The sequence below is a fragment of the Triticum urartu genome, chromosome 5A (genome assembly GCF_056163025.1).
Source record: "Triticum urartu cultivar PI428250 chromosome 5A, HENAU_Tu73, whole genome shotgun sequence".
Classification (NCBI taxonomy): Eukaryota; Viridiplantae; Streptophyta; class Magnoliopsida; order Poales; family Poaceae; genus Triticum; species Triticum urartu.
The window spans coordinates 681,672,081-681,691,847 of record NC_141877.1 but is presented as its reverse complement, the minus strand read 5'-3'; the positions used below and the strand labels follow the sequence as shown (position 1 = coordinate 681,691,847).

The following is a 19,767-nucleotide window of genomic DNA, read 5'->3' as shown; positions in this document are numbered from 1 at the left end:
GCGGCTTCAACTCCAACAATGGCCGTCGTCCCCCTGCCACCCGTCCTCGTCCATGCTGCCAGCTCTGCAAGAAGTCTGGCCATGAGGTTATGGATTGCTGGCATCGCTTCGACGAGAACTTTGTCCCTGATGCTCGCCATGTTGCTGCTGCCATGTGTGAACAGGGAGGCGATGGCGTCTGGTATGTTGATTCTGGCGCCACCGACCATGTTACCAATGAACTCGAGCAACTAGATCTTCACGAGAGGTACCATGGCGCTGATCAGATCCACACCGCAAGCGGAGGAGGTATGGATATTTGCCACATTGGTCATGCCTCAATTAATTCCCCTAACCTTAAACGTGATCTAGTTCTTAAGGATGTCCTTCATGTTCCAAAGCTGACAAAAATCTTGCATCCATATCTCATTTAGCCACCGATAATAATGTCTTATTTGAAACTCACCCTCGTTATTTTTTCATTAAGGATCGGGCAACGAGGGAACTTCTCCATCACGGTAGATGCATTGGGGGTCTCTACCCCATCACATCCGGAGCACTTAGTCGCCGACGTCGTCAAGTCTACTCCGCCATCGAACCCTCTCTGGAAAGATGGCATCAACGATTACTACATCCATCAACGGTCATTGTGAAACAAGTAGTCAATAAAGATTCTTCCTTTGTCACATAGTTCCATTAGTGAGTCTGTTTGTGAAGCTTGCCAATGTGCCAAGAGTCATCAGCTTCCCTATCCTAAGTCTTATAGTGTGTCTCATGCTCCTTTAGAGCTTTTTTTTAGTGATGTATGGGGCCATGCCCGTGATTCCTTTGGACGGAAAAAATATTATGTCAGTTTCATTGATGATTACAGCAAGTTTACTTGGATTTATTTGCTTAAATATAATTCTGAAGTTTTTTCTATCTTCCAAGAGTTTCAAAAACTTGTTGAACGACAATTTGATCGAAAGATTCTGTCAGTCCAAAGTGACTGGGGAGGGGAGTATGAGAAACTCAACTCTTTCTTTAGTAGCATTGGGATTGAGCATCATGTGTCATGCCCTCATGCCCACCAGCAGAATGGCTCTGCTGAATGCAAACATCGTCACATAGTTGAAGTTGGCCTTTCTCTCTTAGCTCATGCCTCTATGCCTCTTAAATATTGGGATGAAGCTTCCATTACTGCCACTTATCTCATCAATAGGCTTCCCAGCAAAGTCATTGGCAATTCCACTCCATTAGAACGTTTGTATCATAAAAAACCTAAATATAACTATCTGAAATTTTTTGGGTGTGCTTGCTACCCCAATTTGCGTCCATACAATCATCACAAGCTTGAATTCGATCCACTTAGTGTGTTTTTCTTGGTTATAGAAACCTCCATAAAGGGTATAAATGTCTTGAAATATCCACTGGACGCATCTATATTTCCCGAGATGTTGTTTCTGATGAGACCCTTTTTCCTTTTGCCAAACTACATCCAAATGCGGGAGCCTTACTTCGTGCTGAAATAGCACTCCTACCTGATCTTTCTGCACCTTGTGATCACGGTGGCGAATTAACTAAGGTTGATCATGTGCAAAAATCCCAAGGAAATTCTGATTCAGCTGATATTTGTGCTAATTTGAATCGTCACTGTATGTGTGAAGAAACAGACAAAACAGGCACGGAATATGCTGCTGATCTGGCTGACAGCACGTGATCCCAGGCGGATCCGCGCGCTCAACCTGCTGCCGCTGTCGACGCACGATCCCAGGCTGATTCGCCCGTGGGCTGGACTTGCGCGGGCCTGTGGCCGACCGCTCTGCCAGGGTGGAGCCCACTAGCCTCGCCGTATCGCCTCACGCCACGCCTCCTCGCTTCGATTCGCACGCCAGCGCATGTGCGGGAGAGGGCGAGTCCCCTACTGCCACGTGCCGCGGGCCTCAGCAGCGGCCGACCCCGGGCGCGTGGCCGGTCCCACCTCAGCACGGGCCTCCTCAGCGGCCGACCAGTCGCCAAGATCCGCGCCAGGATCCGCCTCGAATCGGGAACTGGCCAATTTGTTCCCTGCATCGGATCGGGAGCCGGCGGGATTTTCTGTGGCAGATGAGGCTTCACCAGGATCTTCTGTACCACCATCTACAATGGCTGTTCCTGTGCATTCTACGCCCTCTCTTTGGCAAACAAGGGCACGGCCGGGTATTGTGAAGGAAAAACAGTACAATGATGGTACAATTAGGTATGACAAAATCAAACGTGATTTTCTTACCACCACTGGTGAACCAATTCATTTGCATGATGCCCTTGCCAATAAGGATTGGAAGGAAGCTATGGATACTGAATATAATGCACTTATGAAAAACAAAATTTGGCACTTGGTACCACCAAAACATGGAGACAATATTATTGATTGTAAGTGGGTGTACAAGATAAAAAGAAAGTCTGATGGAAGCATAGACAGGTATAAGGCCAGATTAGTTGCCAAAGGATTTAAACAAAGGTTTGGAATTGATTATGAAGATACCTTTAGTCCTGTTGTTAAGTCTGCCACTATTCGACTTGTCTTGTCTATTGCTATTTTCAGAAGTTGGAGTTTAAGACAGCTAGATGTTCAGAACGCGTTTCTTCATGGTGTTCTTGAGGAAGAAGTGTTCATGAGGCAACCACCAGGTTATGAGGATCACAGCACACCAAAGTATGTCTGTAAGTTGGATAAAGCATTATATGGCCTGAAACAAGCACCAAGGGCTTGGTATTCCAGATTGAGCATGCAGTTACAACACCTTGGGTTCATACCATCCAAGGCAGATACATCATTGTTCTTCTTTTAAAAAAAGGCAGTATTACTATCTTTGTGCTTGTCTATGTTGATGATATAATTGTTGCTAGTTCAAGTGCAGAAGCTACTACCTGCTTGCTTAAGGATTTAAAGTTGGAGTTTGCTCTCAAAGATTTGGGTGACCTCCATTAATTCCTTGGAATAGAAGTAAAGAGAATTAAAGATGGCATACTTCTCTCGCAGGAAAAATACACCACTGATATTCTCAGAAGAGTGGGTTTGGAAAATTGCAAGCCGGTTAGTACACCAATTTCTACCTCAGGAATGCTCACAGTACAATGTGGAGATGCTCTTGCACCAACGGATACAACAAACTATAGGAGTGTTGTAGGTGTCTTGCAATATTTAACTCTCACGTCCTGATATTTCCTACTCAGTGAACAAGGTATGTCAATACTTGCATGCACCGAAACTACTCATTGAATAAAAGGTGCAGACGACTTCTCGGTGGAGAAGGTGATTGGCGCAGAAGAAGATGAATTGGAACGTTGGCTAAAATAATTAGATTGGCCGAGGGCATAGGAAGGTCATACGCCCAGGCAACGAATGAAATCTAACGGGGAGATGAAACAAAAAGTTGAATCCTAGGTACTAAATACCGACGATCTGGCTGTACATCTCAGGTGGACACGTGGAATAGGGTAATGGATGCTGATGTGGCATGACGTTGATGTGGATGATGCGCATGTTGAAAGAATTAATAGTAGTGGGGATCAACTTCTTAAAAATGTAAGATGTGAAGGCAAAGATTGCACATACAATTATTGCGGGAGGGAGGCAAAAACACTGATAAGGAAGAAAAACAAAAAAAGAAATTTTCTACAAGCAACAAAAGGAAGGAGAAAAAACAATTTTTCTACGCCCACATGGCACAACGACCGAAAATGAACAAGAGATTGGCTGGCTTGCATCGATTTTCTGTCAAGACATGTATTGGTAAGAGCGTGTGGTGAAGGAACTTGTCTTGGATGTTGTTCCTACCAAGGTGACACAGTTGATGTTGATTCATTTTTGCCGCTTTTGGGGAGAGCCGTAAAAAAAGCCTTTGTTCAGATGTTCCAAAAAAAAGCACCGGCCTGGATGGCTTTCCGACACTTTTTTTTTCAAAGGTACTGAGATGTTTGCGATCAGGAGACCGGGGCGATTTTACCGTTCGGGCACCCTGGGCACGTGCCCGGGCTCGACGGCGCCATTTAGATGAACTCCAGCAAGCCATCATCCAAGCCACCAGAATCGTTAAACATGTTAAAATACGTTGGAAAATCGCGAAACAACGTTTTGCAAACAAACGAACAGAACTACATGGGCCAGCTTGATCATTTCATTGCTTACTAAGCCTTTCTCGCTACAACCAGAGCCTTAGGCCCATTCTCATGTTTCGTAACATTGGTTATGGGCTATGCTCGCAGCAACCATAAGAAAAGCCAGCTCACCATAAGCACGAAATCATTAATTGAAGAGTACTCATTGCAAAGATCACTCCAACTTCACAGGTTGCGATAAAGTGGCGCACATGCAGTGTGTCATTTGTCGCAACCTGAGAGTTTTCCCTTTTTTCGTATATCTGTTTATTCAAAACGTTTTATCTCTCAAACCGTGCGCGCATATCTGAAACCGTTTTCACCGTTAGATTCCTCGCGTCGAGATATTCAAAACTAAATCCCATGTTGATAGGTTTTACCAAACTTTTTTTTCACGAAATAAATTGGATGAAAAAACCGAACCGGGAGCACGGGTTTTTTCCCTTTCCAAAAGAGGCACGCTCGTGCCTCTTACGAAATCACAACCGTGCCTCTCACGGAAGCAAAATTGTGACTCTCGCGGAAGGAAAAAAAAGAAGAGAAAACACGTTTTTTCGTTTTCAAGGAGGTACGGCCGTGACTCTCGCGAAAACACACCTGTGCCTCTCGCGGAAGCAAAACCGTGACTCTCGTGAAATAGAAAAAAAAATAAAACGTGTTTTTTTCGTTTCCGAGAGGCACCGTGCCTCCTGCGGAAGCAAAACCGTGACTCTCGCGAAAGGAAAAAAAGGGTCCGAATAACTGCCACACGTGTGGCATGGACGGGAACCCGCCCGCACGCCTCGTGTGGCATGGACGGGAACCGGCCCGCACGACCACGTCCGCGCGCACAAAAGCACGGCCCGCACGTCCGGTGTGTGGCAACCCCGCCCGCACTGCCCCTTTCGGGCCAGACGATCCGCTGCCCGCACGACCCAGCCGTTCCCGGCCTCCGATCCATCCCCTCTCTCGTCTGCCGCCATCGTCCCCCACCTCTCGAACCCCGACCTCCGTCGCCGGCCATCTCTGGTTGCCATGGCAACCAGGGCAGATCCGTAGGGCGCTCCCACCGCAAACCACACCCCAACCCTCCCCACCCCCAGCCCCCCACTCCAACCCAGCCCTCTAGAGACGATCATCTAAAACCAGGTGAAATCTCCCGATCTCATCCTTCTCATCCTTAAGGCTGAAAATCTCCCGATCTTGTACTGGGTCCATGCTATAGGGGTAGAACACTACATGGTTCAGTGTATATTCGCAATTGCCAGGCAGAATACACCAGATCTGCCATGTACTACGTTTGAGATTAACTTAAGTTCATAGTTTAATTGACGCAAGTAGTTGGATATGAAATGGATGAGTAGGAATCCCTAAAAAAGGGCAGGAAGGACAATTTTTGGAATGAAGGGGTGGGAAAAATTAATTGCCACTTGTGTATAACGACAGTTCCCACCTTTCGTTGTCAGTAGCTGCCACCTATTTTGACCTGTTGCTTGCCATCCCTATCTTCTATGTGCAAGCAGCATAAGAATACAATTCTTGTGGATTGTTGATGCCTTCTTGTTCATTCAGTGATTGAGAACACATCGGAAAGAAGGGAGACACGGAAAGAATGAATCACGAAGATGGCGCTGATGCTTGGGGTTCTCAAAGGCCAGAAACGCCCCCTTGGAATGCATCAGAGTACAGTCAACTCATCTCTGCAGGGCCGTTGCTGCCACTACTAGAACAGCATGCAGGCGTAGGTATGATGCGTGATAACAAAAGAAGAGAACAGTTGCCATCTTCGCAACGATGAAGATGACATTCTACTTATGTCATACACTGTCATTTTTTCGCAGGTTCTTATGACCAAAACACTCATAGGGGGCCCCCGTGGCAAGTTCAGTCACAAGGCGCTAACACTGACAAATGTACGGGCAGCCAACTTCAACTAGCTAGTATGGCTAATCAAGGTAATGCAAAACGAAAAAAGAGCACATACTGCTGTGGACATGAAAAATGAACATGCAAAAAAACCGGCAAAAGGACTCACGAGTTATCACAGGTGAAAATGCAGAGCCTTCATGCAGCACGTGGCATCAGGCAGCACCCATGTACCTGCCATCGACGTCATACACAGGTGAGTCCATAAAAAAAGTGAAGTTGCGGATGCTCAATTAGCAGAAGGAGCATAGTTGACAACTACAATTGCCATGACTGGACATCTGCAATTGCCATGAATTAAAAACTACACTTCTCATCCCTGGACAACTGTTGTTGCCATCCCTGGACACCTGCAGTTGCCATGGAGAAACAACTGCAGTTGCCATGCCAGTGCAACTACATTTGCCATGCCATGGCAACTGCAGTTGCCATGAAGGAACAACTGCGGTTGCCATACCGATGCAACTATAGTTGCCATGCCAGTAAAACTGCAGTTGCCACATCAGGGGCAACTGCAGTTGCCGTGCTAACACAAAACTGCATTTGCCATGAATTGACCAACCACTACTATGCTTACAGGTTATTACGCTGGTGGTAACCCGGCAAACGTCTCGTGGCAAGCTTCACAAATTGCAGGTGGAGCACGTCATTATGGTGTCACAGACCACACAAGATGGTCAAATGCAGCACAATAAGGTAAGGAAAAAAACCGAACCACAAAAAACAGCGCTACATTTGTTATTTGTAGTTATTTGTAGGCAAAACAAATAGTTGCCATGTTTGTTGAATAGTAGCTGCCATGACTGGACAGCTACAGCTGCCATACATGTCCACGCGTAGACTCACGGCTTGCTGTTTGAAATGATGTCATGCCAAATCACTCGAAGATGGTGTGATCCGTTGCGATACACATGTTATCCAAACAAAAATCTTACTCTCGTACCTGTTTTTTCTATTATAGGGCCTACAACTACACTGAACAACGGCGCGGGGACATCTACGGCGGGGAGCTCTGAGCGCACGGAAGACGCGTTCCACCAGCCAGCAGACAATCATGCCACAAACAATTTCGAGTCAGAGTCGGGAATGGCAATCATTCCAGCAATGCCGACAAGCACCCCTTTGAACACAAGCACTGGCAACACTCAAGTAGATGGAACTGCCGCCGATACTGAAGTGAATGATGAAACTGACGACGACGCACAAGGGGATGAAGTTGGTGGGCAATCAGAGATCATGGTACCTCAGCCACCGTACATTGGGCAGAGATTTGAATCGTTCGAACAAGCAAAGGAATACTACCAGACATATGCAAAGTTCCATGGATTTGCGGTCAACACCGAGTACCATAGGAAAATTAAGAAAACTAATGAGTACAGCAGAGGTGACATGAGGTGCCACAAGGCACGGAGGAACAAGAAGGGGAAAGGCGTTGCGCCTGTCGTTCCAGAACGAAAGAGAGGTATCATTCTCAAGACTGAGTGTCTTGTCCGGTGTAAGCTAAATGTAGATGGAGCACAGTGGGTGGTCAATGAATATTTTGACGAGCACAACCACCAACTCATAAAGAAGTTCGACCTGGTAAAATTTCTGACCGCCCACAGAGGGTTCACCCCCGTCGAAAGGCAATTCGTAAAGCTGCTACATGATTGTAACGTCAGTCCATCAAGAATGGTACAGATACTATCTCTCATCCACAGCAAAAAGGGGACTCTGAGTAGCATGCCGTACATACCAGCTGACATCACAAACCTATAGGCCAAGTACCGTAGAGAGAGCAAGTTGGTAGACATAGAGGCCACAATGGCCTACTTCGATGAAAAAGCGAAGGAAGATCCAGATTTCTTCTATAGGATAAGGTTGGACGATGAGGACCGTGTCAGGAACATGTATTGGGTGGATGGTGCTGCAAGGAGAGCCTACAAACATTTCCGAGATTGCATTTCATTCGACACGACATACCTCACCAATATGTACAAGATGCCATGCGCTCCGTTCATAGGAATAAATAACCACAATCAGTCGTTGCAGTTTGGCTGCGGGCTTGTCCGGAATGAATACACGGATGGGTACGTTTGGCTGTTCAAGACCTTCTTGGAGTGCATGGATGGACTTGCTCCGATGAACATGAGAACAGACCAAGATTTCAGCATGCGTGCAGGCATAGAGGAGGTCTTTCCATTGGCAGTGCACAGGCACTGCAGGTGGCACATTATAAAGAAGGCTGAGGAGACGCTAGGACCGTTCTTTGCTGACCGTCCAGAGCTGCACAAGGCATTCGAGCTGTGCGTGGACCACAGCTTGACGGTGGAGGAGTTTGAAAGGAGCTGGATGGCCATGACTGAAACACATCAAGTCCAAGACAACGAGACTCTTGTTAGCCTGTGGGAGAAGCGAATGTACTGGGTGCCGGCCTACTTCATGCAGTGCTTCTTCCCCTTTCTGCAGACTACGCAGCGCAGCGAGGGGTTCAATGCTGTTTTGAAGTGGTACGTCAGCCCTGGCAACTCATTGCTACAGTTTGCCAAGCAATACACAACTTTGCAACAAAAAATTCTAGGATCTGAGCTACAGCAAGAAGCGACCATGGCACTAAAGCAGCCAAAATTGCTAACGTATTTACCGATAGAGAGGCAAATGAGCAAGATATACACCAACAAGATCTTTAACAAGTAAGTCAGTTGCGTTACAGTCTTATTTGCAGAAAAAGCACCAAGTCAGTAGGTGCCTTATAGAGTGCAATGCGGTTGCCATGATGTGCAGTTGCCATGTTTAATGAAATACTGTTTGCCATGCTTACTCAGCTGCATGTTGCCATGTTCAATGAAAATTCTGTTTTGCCATGCTTGCTCGGGTGCATTTTCCTTGTTGAATGAAGTTCGGTTGCCATGTTTAATGCACTGTGCTTCCATTGGGGCATGTTGGCATGAAAATGCCAATGTCAACTGGAAAAAATGTTATATTGGCGACACATATGCCGAAATGCAGTTGCCATGTTTAATAAAATGCATCTGCCATGTTTGTTGAAATGCAATTGACATGTTTACTCAACTGTAGATGCCATGTTTAAATAAAAGGGCAGTTGCCATGTTTTATGCAATGTGCTTCCATTGGGGAATGTTGGTGTGGAAAAATGACGATGTCCAGTTGAAAATGTACTACAGTTGCCATGTCTAGTGTACTGCATTTGCCATGTCTAGTGTACTGCATTTGCCATGTTCAACGTACTATATTTGCCATGTTCAATGAACTATGTTTGCCATCTTCAAACAAAATGTATTTCTATTTCCATGACAACATAAGGTGGTACAAGAAAAGAGTGCACGATAGTTTAATAGAAAACACACAAAACTTGCAGATTCCAGGAAGAAATAAAGCGTGCCAGCATGTTCACGGCTTTCCAGGTGGACGAACATACGTTCAAGGTGTGTTCTATTTTGTGCATGTCAGATTCAGAACCTGAAGACCCGGACAAAGGAAGGAACTACTTCGTCAAAGCCTCGATAGGCGAAGGCGAGTACTACTGCCAATGCTGCAAGTTCGAAAGGGACGACATTGTGTGCTGTCACATACTAAAAGTAATGGACATGAACGCTGTGACACGGATGCCCCGCCATTTCATAAGGCGGCGATGGACTTGGGACGCTGACAATGCGTTGGCGCCGCAGACAACACACGCAGTTCTGGCTGTGCATGACGAGAGACCTGAGTCAACCATGGAAGCCGTGAGGCACGTTGTGCTGACAAAGAACTATGCTGAGCTAATTGATGAAGCGTGCAAGAGTGATGAGACAGTGAGAGTCGCAGAAAAACACAGGAAGGCACTGAAAGGAGAGCTTGATGAGATCAAGAAGAGGAAAGCTGAGGAAGCCTTACACCGGTTCCCCCGCACATCAAGTGTGCCTTCATCCACGGGGCCATCATCTGAAAACTCGGAGATAGGATCTGGAACATCAAGCACACAGACCCAGGTCAGGAACCCACCCCGTTCTATCACAAAGGGTCGTCCAAGAGAGATAAGGTACAAGTCGGGATTGGAGATCCAAGCAAAACACAAGAAAACGAAGAAAGGGGCGGGCAATCCATGAGCAAAAATTGGGGCGATGTGACATGGTCCTTGTGGACATTTTGTTTTGTACCCAAGATGATGAGAATTTTTTTAAAAAAAATGGGAGAATGACTCTTGAGGGGCATCAGAAGTGGAAGGAAAATTCATTGAATGAATAAATGCAGTTGCCATGTTATGGGTACTTAATCTGCCATGTTATGTGTAGTTAATCTGCCATGTTAAGTGTAGTTGGTCTGCCATGCTATTTTATACTAAATATGCCATGCTATTTTATACTAAATATGACATGCTATTTTATACTAAATATGCCATGCTAGTTGTACTGGATCTGCCATTTTAGTTGTACTGGATCTGCCATGTTAGTTGTACTGTATCTGCCATGTTAATTATGCTGGATCTGCCATGTTGTTTGTACTGTATCTGCCATGTTAGCTGTACTGAAAATATGCCATGGTATTTGTAATGACTCCGCATGGCATATATTTCCATGACAATACAACGCGGTTTAGAGACACATAGTGTGCTGTGTGCAAATGTATGGGAAACAAGTTGGAAAAAGCGTAACATGCATAAACCGCAGCAAAGGTTGTGGCTACATGATCAACCTACCCATGCTAGCCGGTGCAATTAGCGATGAAAAAGAAGAAGCAAAACAGCCAAAATGAAAAACGACGATGACTTTCACTACCCATGTCTGATGAACTACATTTGCCACCTTTTTTAAAACATCATAGACGCATTCGAAACAGCAAACCGGTGCTAGAAACGATGAAACCATTGTAATAATGATAAACATAAAAACATATCTGCTGTAACGCCTAAAATAGGTTCACGTCCACACATATATTACAGAAACTATTCAGATGTCGCTCACACACCACCACTACATAGTTAGGCTACGCGGGGATGCAGTCATAACATAGCACACAAACATAGTTTTCAACGAGAAACAAAGAGATAGTACCTTACATTCCTTGGCAACAGAATGTAAGGTATGCGTCCGGTCTGTAACGCCACATGATCACTTGTACTTATTGATGACTTTCTTGACAGCTTCCTCCACGAACTCGCGTGCTCCGGACCGCTTGTTGAAATCTTCATTCGTCAACCAGTTCCATGTGTAGATTTTCCAGAGCTCAACGACCATTGCAGATGTGATAGGGGGGACAATTCTTCCTTCCCACTTTGCAAAGTATTCCAACGCGTGAAAGCCACAGTCCATCCTGCACGAGGAAAAGAGTCAGGTGAACACGCAAAAAGGACAGTCGTAACAAAGATAGACTTCAATTCAGATGTGACAACAAAAGAGGGGTTGGATTGATGTAAATGGCACATGGAGGAAGGAAGAAATTACGTGTTCCCTTGCTTCGCAGTCGCCACATACTCAGTCGGGAAATGCCTGATCTGGACCTTTGAATGTTCGTAGTGACGGTTCCATGTCTCTTTGAGGTTGTTAATGAAGAATTCGGCATGCGTAGTAAGGTCTGCATCAGCTTTCGAACGGATTGAATCAAGCACCTCAAAACGTTGGTTCTTCAGGTCAAGACAGATCGCATAGTGGTGACCACACTTGTCGTGTGGGTCATGTGGTGCAAGCTCCTGGAACATGGGGAACATGACCTGCATTTAAAAGTGAAGAAATGAGAAGTAGAGTTCACATAAAGAACAACAGAGGGACAAATAATTAGAATCACGTAGAATGTTTGGTTATGGGTGGGGGTAGTTGAAAGAAAGTTGTTGTCCATGTATGAACAAAATGTGCTGTGTATTTTACTATCAAGTTGCCACATAGTTTGCACGGGATGCAAAAATCAAGAAGTCATTGTGCACGGTAGCTGTTGCCACATGAAAACATCTGCCACATAAACACAAGTGCAGATGATGGCAAAAAACCACATCATGTGAAAAAACATTGCAGATAGGGAAGGAGTACTCACATATTTCTTCAGTGTGAACTTGAATTCACCGTGTTGAGCAAAATTCTTCCTCAGGATTTTATGGTGGAAGTCACCATCCCATATTTTGTAGGTCACACTGTAATGCATGATTATCTTGTCGGCACACACATCGGTGTGATTGTTGATGTAGTCGATCCCGCATGCAACTACATTCGTCGACATTTTACCGTTTGGCCTCACGGACTCGGCAAGGTCACCCAGCTCGACGTACGTCGCTCCGCATTGAATGACTTTGGTTCTGTCCAAACATAAGCTATATGAAAACAATATGACATGGAATAATCATGCCTACTAAGTAAAAAAATATATGCAAGAACTAAAATGTAAGCAGATCGTGTATACAAAGTACGAAGAAGATGAATGGTAAAAAAGGAGCAAAGCAAAATGAGAGATTATGGGGTGTGGTCATTTACGCTTTCAGCTCCTTCATGTGCTTGCTGCTGGCCCTCGCATTTCCAAACCGCTTGACGATATCGTACAACTGGGTCTGTTCCTTAGTGGCCCTGAATTCGGGCTCGTAGTCTTTCGCGGGAGGTGGGTGAACTACCCTCTGCTGCCTCACAGAACCAGGAGTGGCACTCCTAATGGTATCCTCAGATACCGTATCTGCAGGCACGTTGGAACTTGATTGCCCTTGCCCTCGTGAGGACCTCCTCTGCAATGCTGCCTCCTCAATCATGCGGTAAGCTTCGTCAAGTGACGGTGAAATCTCCTCAGGGGTGGCTGCAATGATAAAAAAAAGTGGGTTAGGATACCTAGAAAATCAAAAACAGATGGATTGTGAGAAGATAGGGTGCATGATGTGAGATGTAGGTAGAAAAAGTGGGGCAGTTGCCATGTGTGGTCCAACTAAAGTGGCCATGTCATAGCAACTACAATTTCCATGTAGTTGCACTGTAGTTGCCATCTAGTTGGACTGTAGTTGCCATGTCACGGCAACTACATTTGCCATGCTGTGTCAACTCCACTTGCCATGTGATTGCCGTATGAAAAAATGCAGCATGGAAACAAAAAATGCAGGCGACATGGTGTGGTAAATCCAGTTGCCATGTGTAATGCACTGTATTTGCCATGTGACAGCAACTACAGTTGCCATGTTGAATCAACTTCAGTTGCCACGTGGTTGCCCAAATGTCAAATGCAGCATGGCAGCAAAAAAATGTAGGTGACATGGTGCATCAAATCCAGTTGCCATGTCATCACATGTCAGTTGCCATCACAAGTGAGAACCCCCAAAATATATGATTGGGACAAAAGTCAAACTACAAAGATGTATACAAGAAAAATCATAAGGACATGACAAGTGTACCTTGCACAATCGGCTCTGCGAACTTGATAGCCTTCCTGCCCTCGATCATTGGCTGCGCCATCATTGCGGGCATGCCTCCTGGGAAAGCAAAGGCAACTGGCATAGGATCTTGCACCACCGGTTGATCTTGACTGATGCCAAGGCTGAAGCTCGGTGGGGTAAAGGCCATTGGGTGCCTTTCATTCCTACTGGCCGGACCACGAATGACTTGCGGGGCAGAATCCAAGGGTGAAAGATCGACAAGCATATCTGAATCGGCCGCTACAGAATGATCGGCCTTATTTGTAGGGCGGGGCGTGTTGTCAGCGGTATCAGCCGCAGCTTTCATGACAATCTTCTTGTTTGGGCTGTAGGGGACACCGACATTGACTGGGAGCCTGGAAGTGCGCAGATTTATGCTGGGGATTTCCACTGCGGATAAAGGCGCAGTCTGCTCCGGTTTTTCACCTGCGTCACTCGTGCCCGGCTTGACACCTACATCAGTTGTGCTTCGGTCTTCCGGTTTCTCCATCACATTGCTTTTGGCAGGTGTCGGGAACAGTGTGGACGCAGGAACATAACCAGACTCGTCTCTCCTGCTCCTAGCTACAGCCGGTGCGTTGGGTATGTCTGTTGGTTGCTTGCGGGGGCTACGACGCCTAGGTGGAAGACCAGCACGCGAAACAGTCGCCTTAGCAGTATCTGCACCAACAGGAGCTGGAGCTGTTGTGCCAGGACTCTCACCTGTAGATGGCATATCCTTGTGAACTGCCGCCTCAGCCGCTTCTGTCGTGGACACAGGAGTGCCACCACACACGCGCTTGGAATCAGTGTCAGATGAGCGGGAATCTTCCTTGCATAGGTTCGTCTCGGGAGCGTCCACTTCAACGCTTGCTGATGGGGTGGCATGGCTCACAGTAGCATCCTTCATTGTCAGAAGAGTTGGCAATATTTCAGCTGTCCTGGCAGATACCGACTCGTCACTCCCCGATGTACGGATGCCTGTTGTTCTAGCCTGCACATCTGCAGCCGGCGGAGATGGTCGGCCACTTGCATCAGAGTTGGTGGGAGCAGTCAACGGTGCAGCTGCAGTATTGTCGCCTGGTGCCTCATGTACATCTGAGTTGCCCCCTGTTGACAACTTTGAATGCAGGCGTTCGAGCGGGCCCTTACTGATATGCTTGGCCCCGCGCGTAGTAGTCTTCTTCACCCTGCAAAAAACAATAAAGCACATGAAAAAGGTATTAAAAATGAACAAAAATATGTTTGCCTTGGTAGAAATCTTTAAAAAAATGAAAAACAAGTGGAAAAGCTGGTAGTTGCCATGTAAGGGGAACGTGAGTTGCCATGTGTCATAATTAGCAGTTGCCATCCAGCAGCAGTTGTCATGTTAGCCAAATTCAAGAATGATAAAAATGTCTGATCTGCCATGAATGCAATTTCAAACCTAGGTGTGGGATGAGCTCACAAGCCAACGGTAAAGATGGCAGTTGCCATTAGGTACATTAAAGTTACCATTTGGCCTAGATTCCAGTTACCATGTAAAAAACAATAGGAGTTGCCATACACTTAAAAAGGAAGGAAAAAATCATTTGGAGAACAACAGTTTCCACGTGGGGGGCGATGACAGAAGACAATGTGACAAGCTAAACGGATGCATTGGAAAATCAAGAAAATATAGCGCTATGTCAATGAAAGCGGATGAAAAAACCTACTTCTTGACTGCCTTCCTCATGTCTGGCAACACGACAGGATCCCCGGTGTTGGTCGTCGTCGTGCGAGGAGATGACCTGGTGGAAGCGGTATCACCGGCAATGGGGGCGCCTTTGTTCAACCGAGCAGAAACATGGGTTGGCGTTGGCGCCTGTTTCTTCGTAACTGCTCGTCCACCAGCTGTCGGCTCGCTGCACGTATGAGATGGAGGGAAAAAGGATGGCAATTGTCAGACAGAAAACTCGTTGCCGCGCTTGACAAAAACAAGTGAAAAAAAGGATGAGTCTGGTCGAAGAAAATAGATAAAGCAAAAAACTAAAATAAAAGTCGAACCTCTTCCTGGCAGCTACGGGGTCGGTCCTAGACCTCTTGCCAGCAGAACCCTGCCCAACACCCTCTGGAGCCCTCCCCCTCTTTGATGGCAAAACCCCCTCGCCTCTCGCAGCCGTGTGTTGTTTGACTTTCTCCGGTTGGGGGACATCTGTTGCATCCTTGCCCTTGTTACCACCTGCGCGAACTTCAGCATGATCATCATCATCGGTGTCCTCTTGCACATTCTCCATGACATCGTCGTCATCCTTGCTGAGACCAGCATCTCCACCTAGTTCATCTTGTGTGTCAGCAGGCTCTTGGGAACTGTTGTAGTCATACCGGCCACGGCAACCGGTTGGCCGGTGTGTATGTTCTGGGACAAATGAAGTGAACTGCCTCGCAACCGCGTCGCTGTCAGAGCCACTGAGGGACGTCCACCCCTCAACCAACTTCCCGAGCAAGCCGGTCATTCCAGATGCAAACTGCCCTATTAGATGCTCAACAGGTGCCCTCGCCTGTGCACGAAACAAAGAAGCATCAATGACCACCCGTATTGTTATCACTTGCACGACATCAAAAAATACTCCACGACAAACCATAGATGTAGATCTTTTGATTACCTCGGTAGGGCAAGACGGAGCTGAGTGCACGTCCATCCACTTTCCAAAGTTTTGAGGCCCCCCAAACACGCTGTAGTCTATAGCATGCTTGGCCATCAGCTGGAAAGAACAAAAAAAGAAAAAAAAGCTAGGACGTAAGAGAGAGAATGTAAGTTTAAGAACGAATGAAAATAGTTGCCATGTGGAATGAGACATGGATACAGTACTCAGACAGCCATGAATAACAAAGGTAGTCATCTCTTATGACCCACAGACGGTTGCCTCATGCCAATTTGTAGGCATGCCGTGTGGGCAAAGAAACCAGAACTAACCTGCAGTTTTCCATATGTGGTGTCAGTAGCCTTGTCTGCGGCAAGCACAGCCTTGACAGCGTTGATAGTCCACACAGAAACAGCAAACTTGTGCGCAGGCGGCGGGCTTCTTGTCCTAGTGAAATCCACGGTGGACGGGTCAAGACAGTCGACGTACATGAGCTGATGCAAAACAATTTTAAAAAGAAATAAATATCAGTTGCCATCATGGGTACTGTGTGGAGGAAAACAGGATAATATATGTTCCCATGATAATCAAGTTGAGGTGCATGAAAGAAGAGAAGAAAAAGAAGATGCCATCTACATGTGCTAATTGCCATCATAGTGTGATAGCAGTTGCCATGTTGTTATGATGGAAGTTGCCATCATAGTATGATGACAGTTGCCATACTAATATGACGGGAGTTGACATATTGTCATTATACCAGTTGCCATATTGTCATTATGGCAGTTGCCATCTTGATATGATCAGGTTGCCATCTTGTTATGATCAGGTTGCCATGCATGAATAAAAGTGTGTTAAAAAAACAGTGTTCACAGAAAGAACTGGTAAAAAAATACCATTAAATGCAGTCGACAACCCTTTTGATACATCTTGCTTGAGAATGCATCGTGCAGGAAGTCGACAATAAACTTACACCAATTCATGTTCTTCACATTTCCCAGATCCGCCTGCACCACACAAAATTTCAGGACAAAAAAAGGTTGCCGCATCATAAATCAAATGGAAAAAACATCGCAAAACGCTGGCAGTCACTAGCTTTACACATGACATCGGAGCCAAAAAGATCAAAGGAAAATAAAGTAGTAAAGATGGATCATTCACCAGGATGGGGAAGCATTTGTTGCTTGGGCGAAGAGAGGTGGTCAGCTCGAAAATAGCTGAGATGAGGTACATGAGTAGCTTCATCTTGAAAACATCTCCATGTGTCGTCATGGCCTGGAGCGAATCTGCCACTGCAGACGTGTTCGGCATGGATTCAGACCCAGGAAACAAACGGGGGAACAGCGCTTCCTCGATCTCATTGTTGACCTCGTACGGGACTTTCATATGTCCACGAGGCACACCCAAAGTGCAGAACACGGATTCCTCGTTCAACGGTAGTCTTCCACGTCCCGGAATCACGAATTCCCTGGAGGCGGGGTCGTAGATCTCACCAAGTCAGTCGCATACAGGGTTGACAAGGTTCATGCACCGGACATCCATCATAGACTGCATACCCATCTCAGCAGCAGCCCCCTTCTGATCGTCGGTGAATTTGTCAGTCAACGCAGTTAGTCGTTCTTGGGAGGCTCTGTTGCGAATACGTTTCTTCTTCTGCAAAAAACAGACAAAAAGTGATCAGTTGTTGCCATGTTTTTGCAAAAAGTGATCAGTTGTTGCCATGTTTTGCAATGTCATGAAATTTTAGTTCATGTCAGACGACTGCAAGCTCGAGGTGTCAACCAGTAACATAAAGCAGGAGGAAGGGGGATTTGTGAACATTTACCTCATCACCCTTTTTTATCCGTCCAGTTGCCCGATTACGTTGTGGTGGATCCATGAAATCATCATCATCGTTTTGATGATCGCCACGAGCCATTCTGCTGAGATAGGAACAGACCAAATTGTCATGGTGGAAATGTAAATGCAAGAGGTAAGCAGTTGCCACCTAACAGAAAATGTCAACTAGTGAATGCAGAAAAAATAACATGAACACACACGCACCCCTCCTATGATTGTCGGAAACATAAACGTGGCAAGTAAGCACGTTGGTTGCATTATCAAGTAAAAAAAAGTGTACATATGGTAAATGCATTTGAAAACAAAAAATGTTGAAGTTGCCATGTTAGCCTAAGATAGTATGATAGAAAGTCACAGAATCCTCCACATCAAAAAAACTAAGATGTGGCAGCTCACACACTGTCCTAAAAATACACCAATCAAATGCCACTTGTTCAGCGGCAGAAATGTGCTAGGGTGAAATTGCCGTGCTGAAATGCAACACATACTACAACAAATCGATGAAACCACATCTAATTCAAGAACCTAAAAAATTGCCACAGTGTGATCAGATATCACAAAGTCGTTGTGGCAAAACAAAAAAAAAATGCACCTACAGTACAATGAATTTGCCATATTGTACTGACTGCGGCATGGCAACAGACATGATGTGGTCAGCCAAAAACTTGCCACATGCAAAGCATATGTATGTCATCTGACACAATTGATATGCAAATTTGGTTGCCACATTATGCAGCCAATTTGCCACACTGTCTTATCTGCAGAATGGCAACAGACAGTGTGTTCACATTCTATTCGCCACATGAATATACTATCCAAGTGGCAACAGGCACACTTGATGTGCACATTAGTTGCCGTCCAGTGCAGTTGGCTCTTGAAACTGCATTGACTACCGATTTTGGCAACTATCACAGTGTGGTAACTATCACAAATTATTCAGAAAAATTAGATGCCACAATGAAAAAGCATGTTTGTGGCTACTATCACAGTAATTCAGCAAATTTAGTTGCCACATGGAAGAGCGTGTGTGTGGCAACTATCACAATCATTCAATAAAAATAGTTGCCCCATGCGAAAGCTTATATGTGGCAACTAACACAGTCATTTCAGTAATTTGTTGCCGCAAGGGGAAACACGTTTGTGGCAACTATCACATTTGTTCAGGGAGTTAGTTGCCACACAATCATGATAGTTAATGAAACTATCAAGTTCGCCTCATACTACAGTTTCAAAACCCAACTAACTAGATTTAGGGTTCAATGGCAACTACTGCGACTTTAAATTCACCCACAAAATTCTCCCACGAACTGAATGCAAACACAAATTCGAACCAATGCGCATCAAACAAACCGGGAGACACCTGCACAATCCATAGGCAAGACTACTGCGTGCCTCCGAACAGGCATAACCACACCGACGATGCCGCCGCCACGGCCGCGACGAAACTGCCCAGTGCCACCAAAAACGGCTAGCAGACGACTTCGGCGCCGGCGGGAACGCCGACGCATCGCCGAATCGCCTGAATCTCTACGAATCTCGATCGAGGAATCGAACAGGGAGGGAAGGGGGAAAATGCAGGAAGGGATTGCGAGAGTTGTAGCGAGCATTACCTTCAACCCGCAGGCGCTCCGGCGAAGCCGCTCCGTTCTGGCGAGCCCCACCGACGGCCGCGAACACCGTCGATTCTTCCGCCTCCGCCTCCGCCGTCGCCTTCTCCCCTCGCCTTCTCCTCCAATGGTTTGAAATGCGAGTGGGTTGTGCCAGTAACTGCGATGCGGGTGAGTAAATGGAACCGTGAGGGAGAGGGGGCAGAGGTGTGCGACGTGTTTGACGTCAACCGCGATCGGAGCGTGGCGTGCGGGCGCATAGCAGTTCCACCGCACGCCTCCGAGTGGCAACCGCTGACCGCGGGATGGCAACCAACGTGCGGGCGAACTGACTCGCACACCGCACACGCGCCTCGTCTTACGTGGCGCAGAAAACCGGCCG

At 46.3% G+C, this 19,767-nt stretch overlaps 2 protein-coding genes across 2 annotated transcripts; one reads left to right on the top strand and one right to left on the bottom strand.

The window, feature by feature from the left end:
* The first annotated feature begins 7,806 nt into the window (after positions 1-7,806).
* Positions 7,807-10,091, top strand: LOC147974116 (protein FAR1-RELATED SEQUENCE 5-like). The gene is made up of 2 exons (XM_087524915.1): positions 7,807-8,675; positions 9,362-10,091. Exons 1-2 carry the CDS (start codon positions 7,807-7,809, stop codon positions 10,089-10,091), a joined length of 1,599 nt encoding a protein of 532 aa, XP_087381041.1.
* Positions 10,092-11,093: 1,002 nt separating this feature from the next.
* Positions 11,094-17,857, bottom strand: LOC147974115 (uncharacterized). The gene is made up of 13 exons (XM_087524914.1): positions 17,765-17,857; positions 17,496-17,592; positions 17,101-17,231; positions 16,836-16,946; positions 16,275-16,436; positions 15,964-16,062; positions 15,365-15,858; positions 15,034-15,222; positions 13,340-14,529; positions 12,444-12,753; positions 12,010-12,283; positions 11,427-11,692; positions 11,094-11,295 (listed from the first exon to the last, which is right to left on the bottom strand). The coding sequence occupies exons 1-13, from the start codon at positions 17,855-17,857 to the stop codon at positions 11,094-11,096; spliced, it is 3,618 nt and encodes a 1,205-aa protein (XP_087381040.1).
* Positions 17,858-19,767: the final 1,910 nt, after the last annotated feature.

Bases quoted from the DNA above. Each gene is read 5' to 3' on its own strand.
- LOC147974116 (XM_087524915.1), top strand. From the start codon at position 7,807: ATGGCCTACTTCGATGAAAAAGCGAAGGAAGATCCAGATTTCTTCTAT. The intron at 8,676-9,361 runs GTAAGTCAGTTG...CAAAACTTGCAG, and splicing joins ACCAACAAGATCTTTAACAA to ATTCCAGGAAGAAATAAAGC.
- LOC147974115 (XM_087524914.1), bottom strand. From the start codon at position 17,857: ATGGCTCGTGGCGATCATCAAAACGATGATGATGATTTCATGGATCCA. The intron at 16,437-16,835 runs GTATTTTTTTAC...GTTTTGCATCAG, and splicing joins GTTGTCGACTGCATTTAATG to CTCATGTACGTCGACTGTCT. The intron at 11,693-12,009 runs GTGAGTACTCCT...TTTTAAATGCAG, and splicing joins AGTTCACACTGAAGAAATAT to GTCATGTTCCCCATGTTCCA.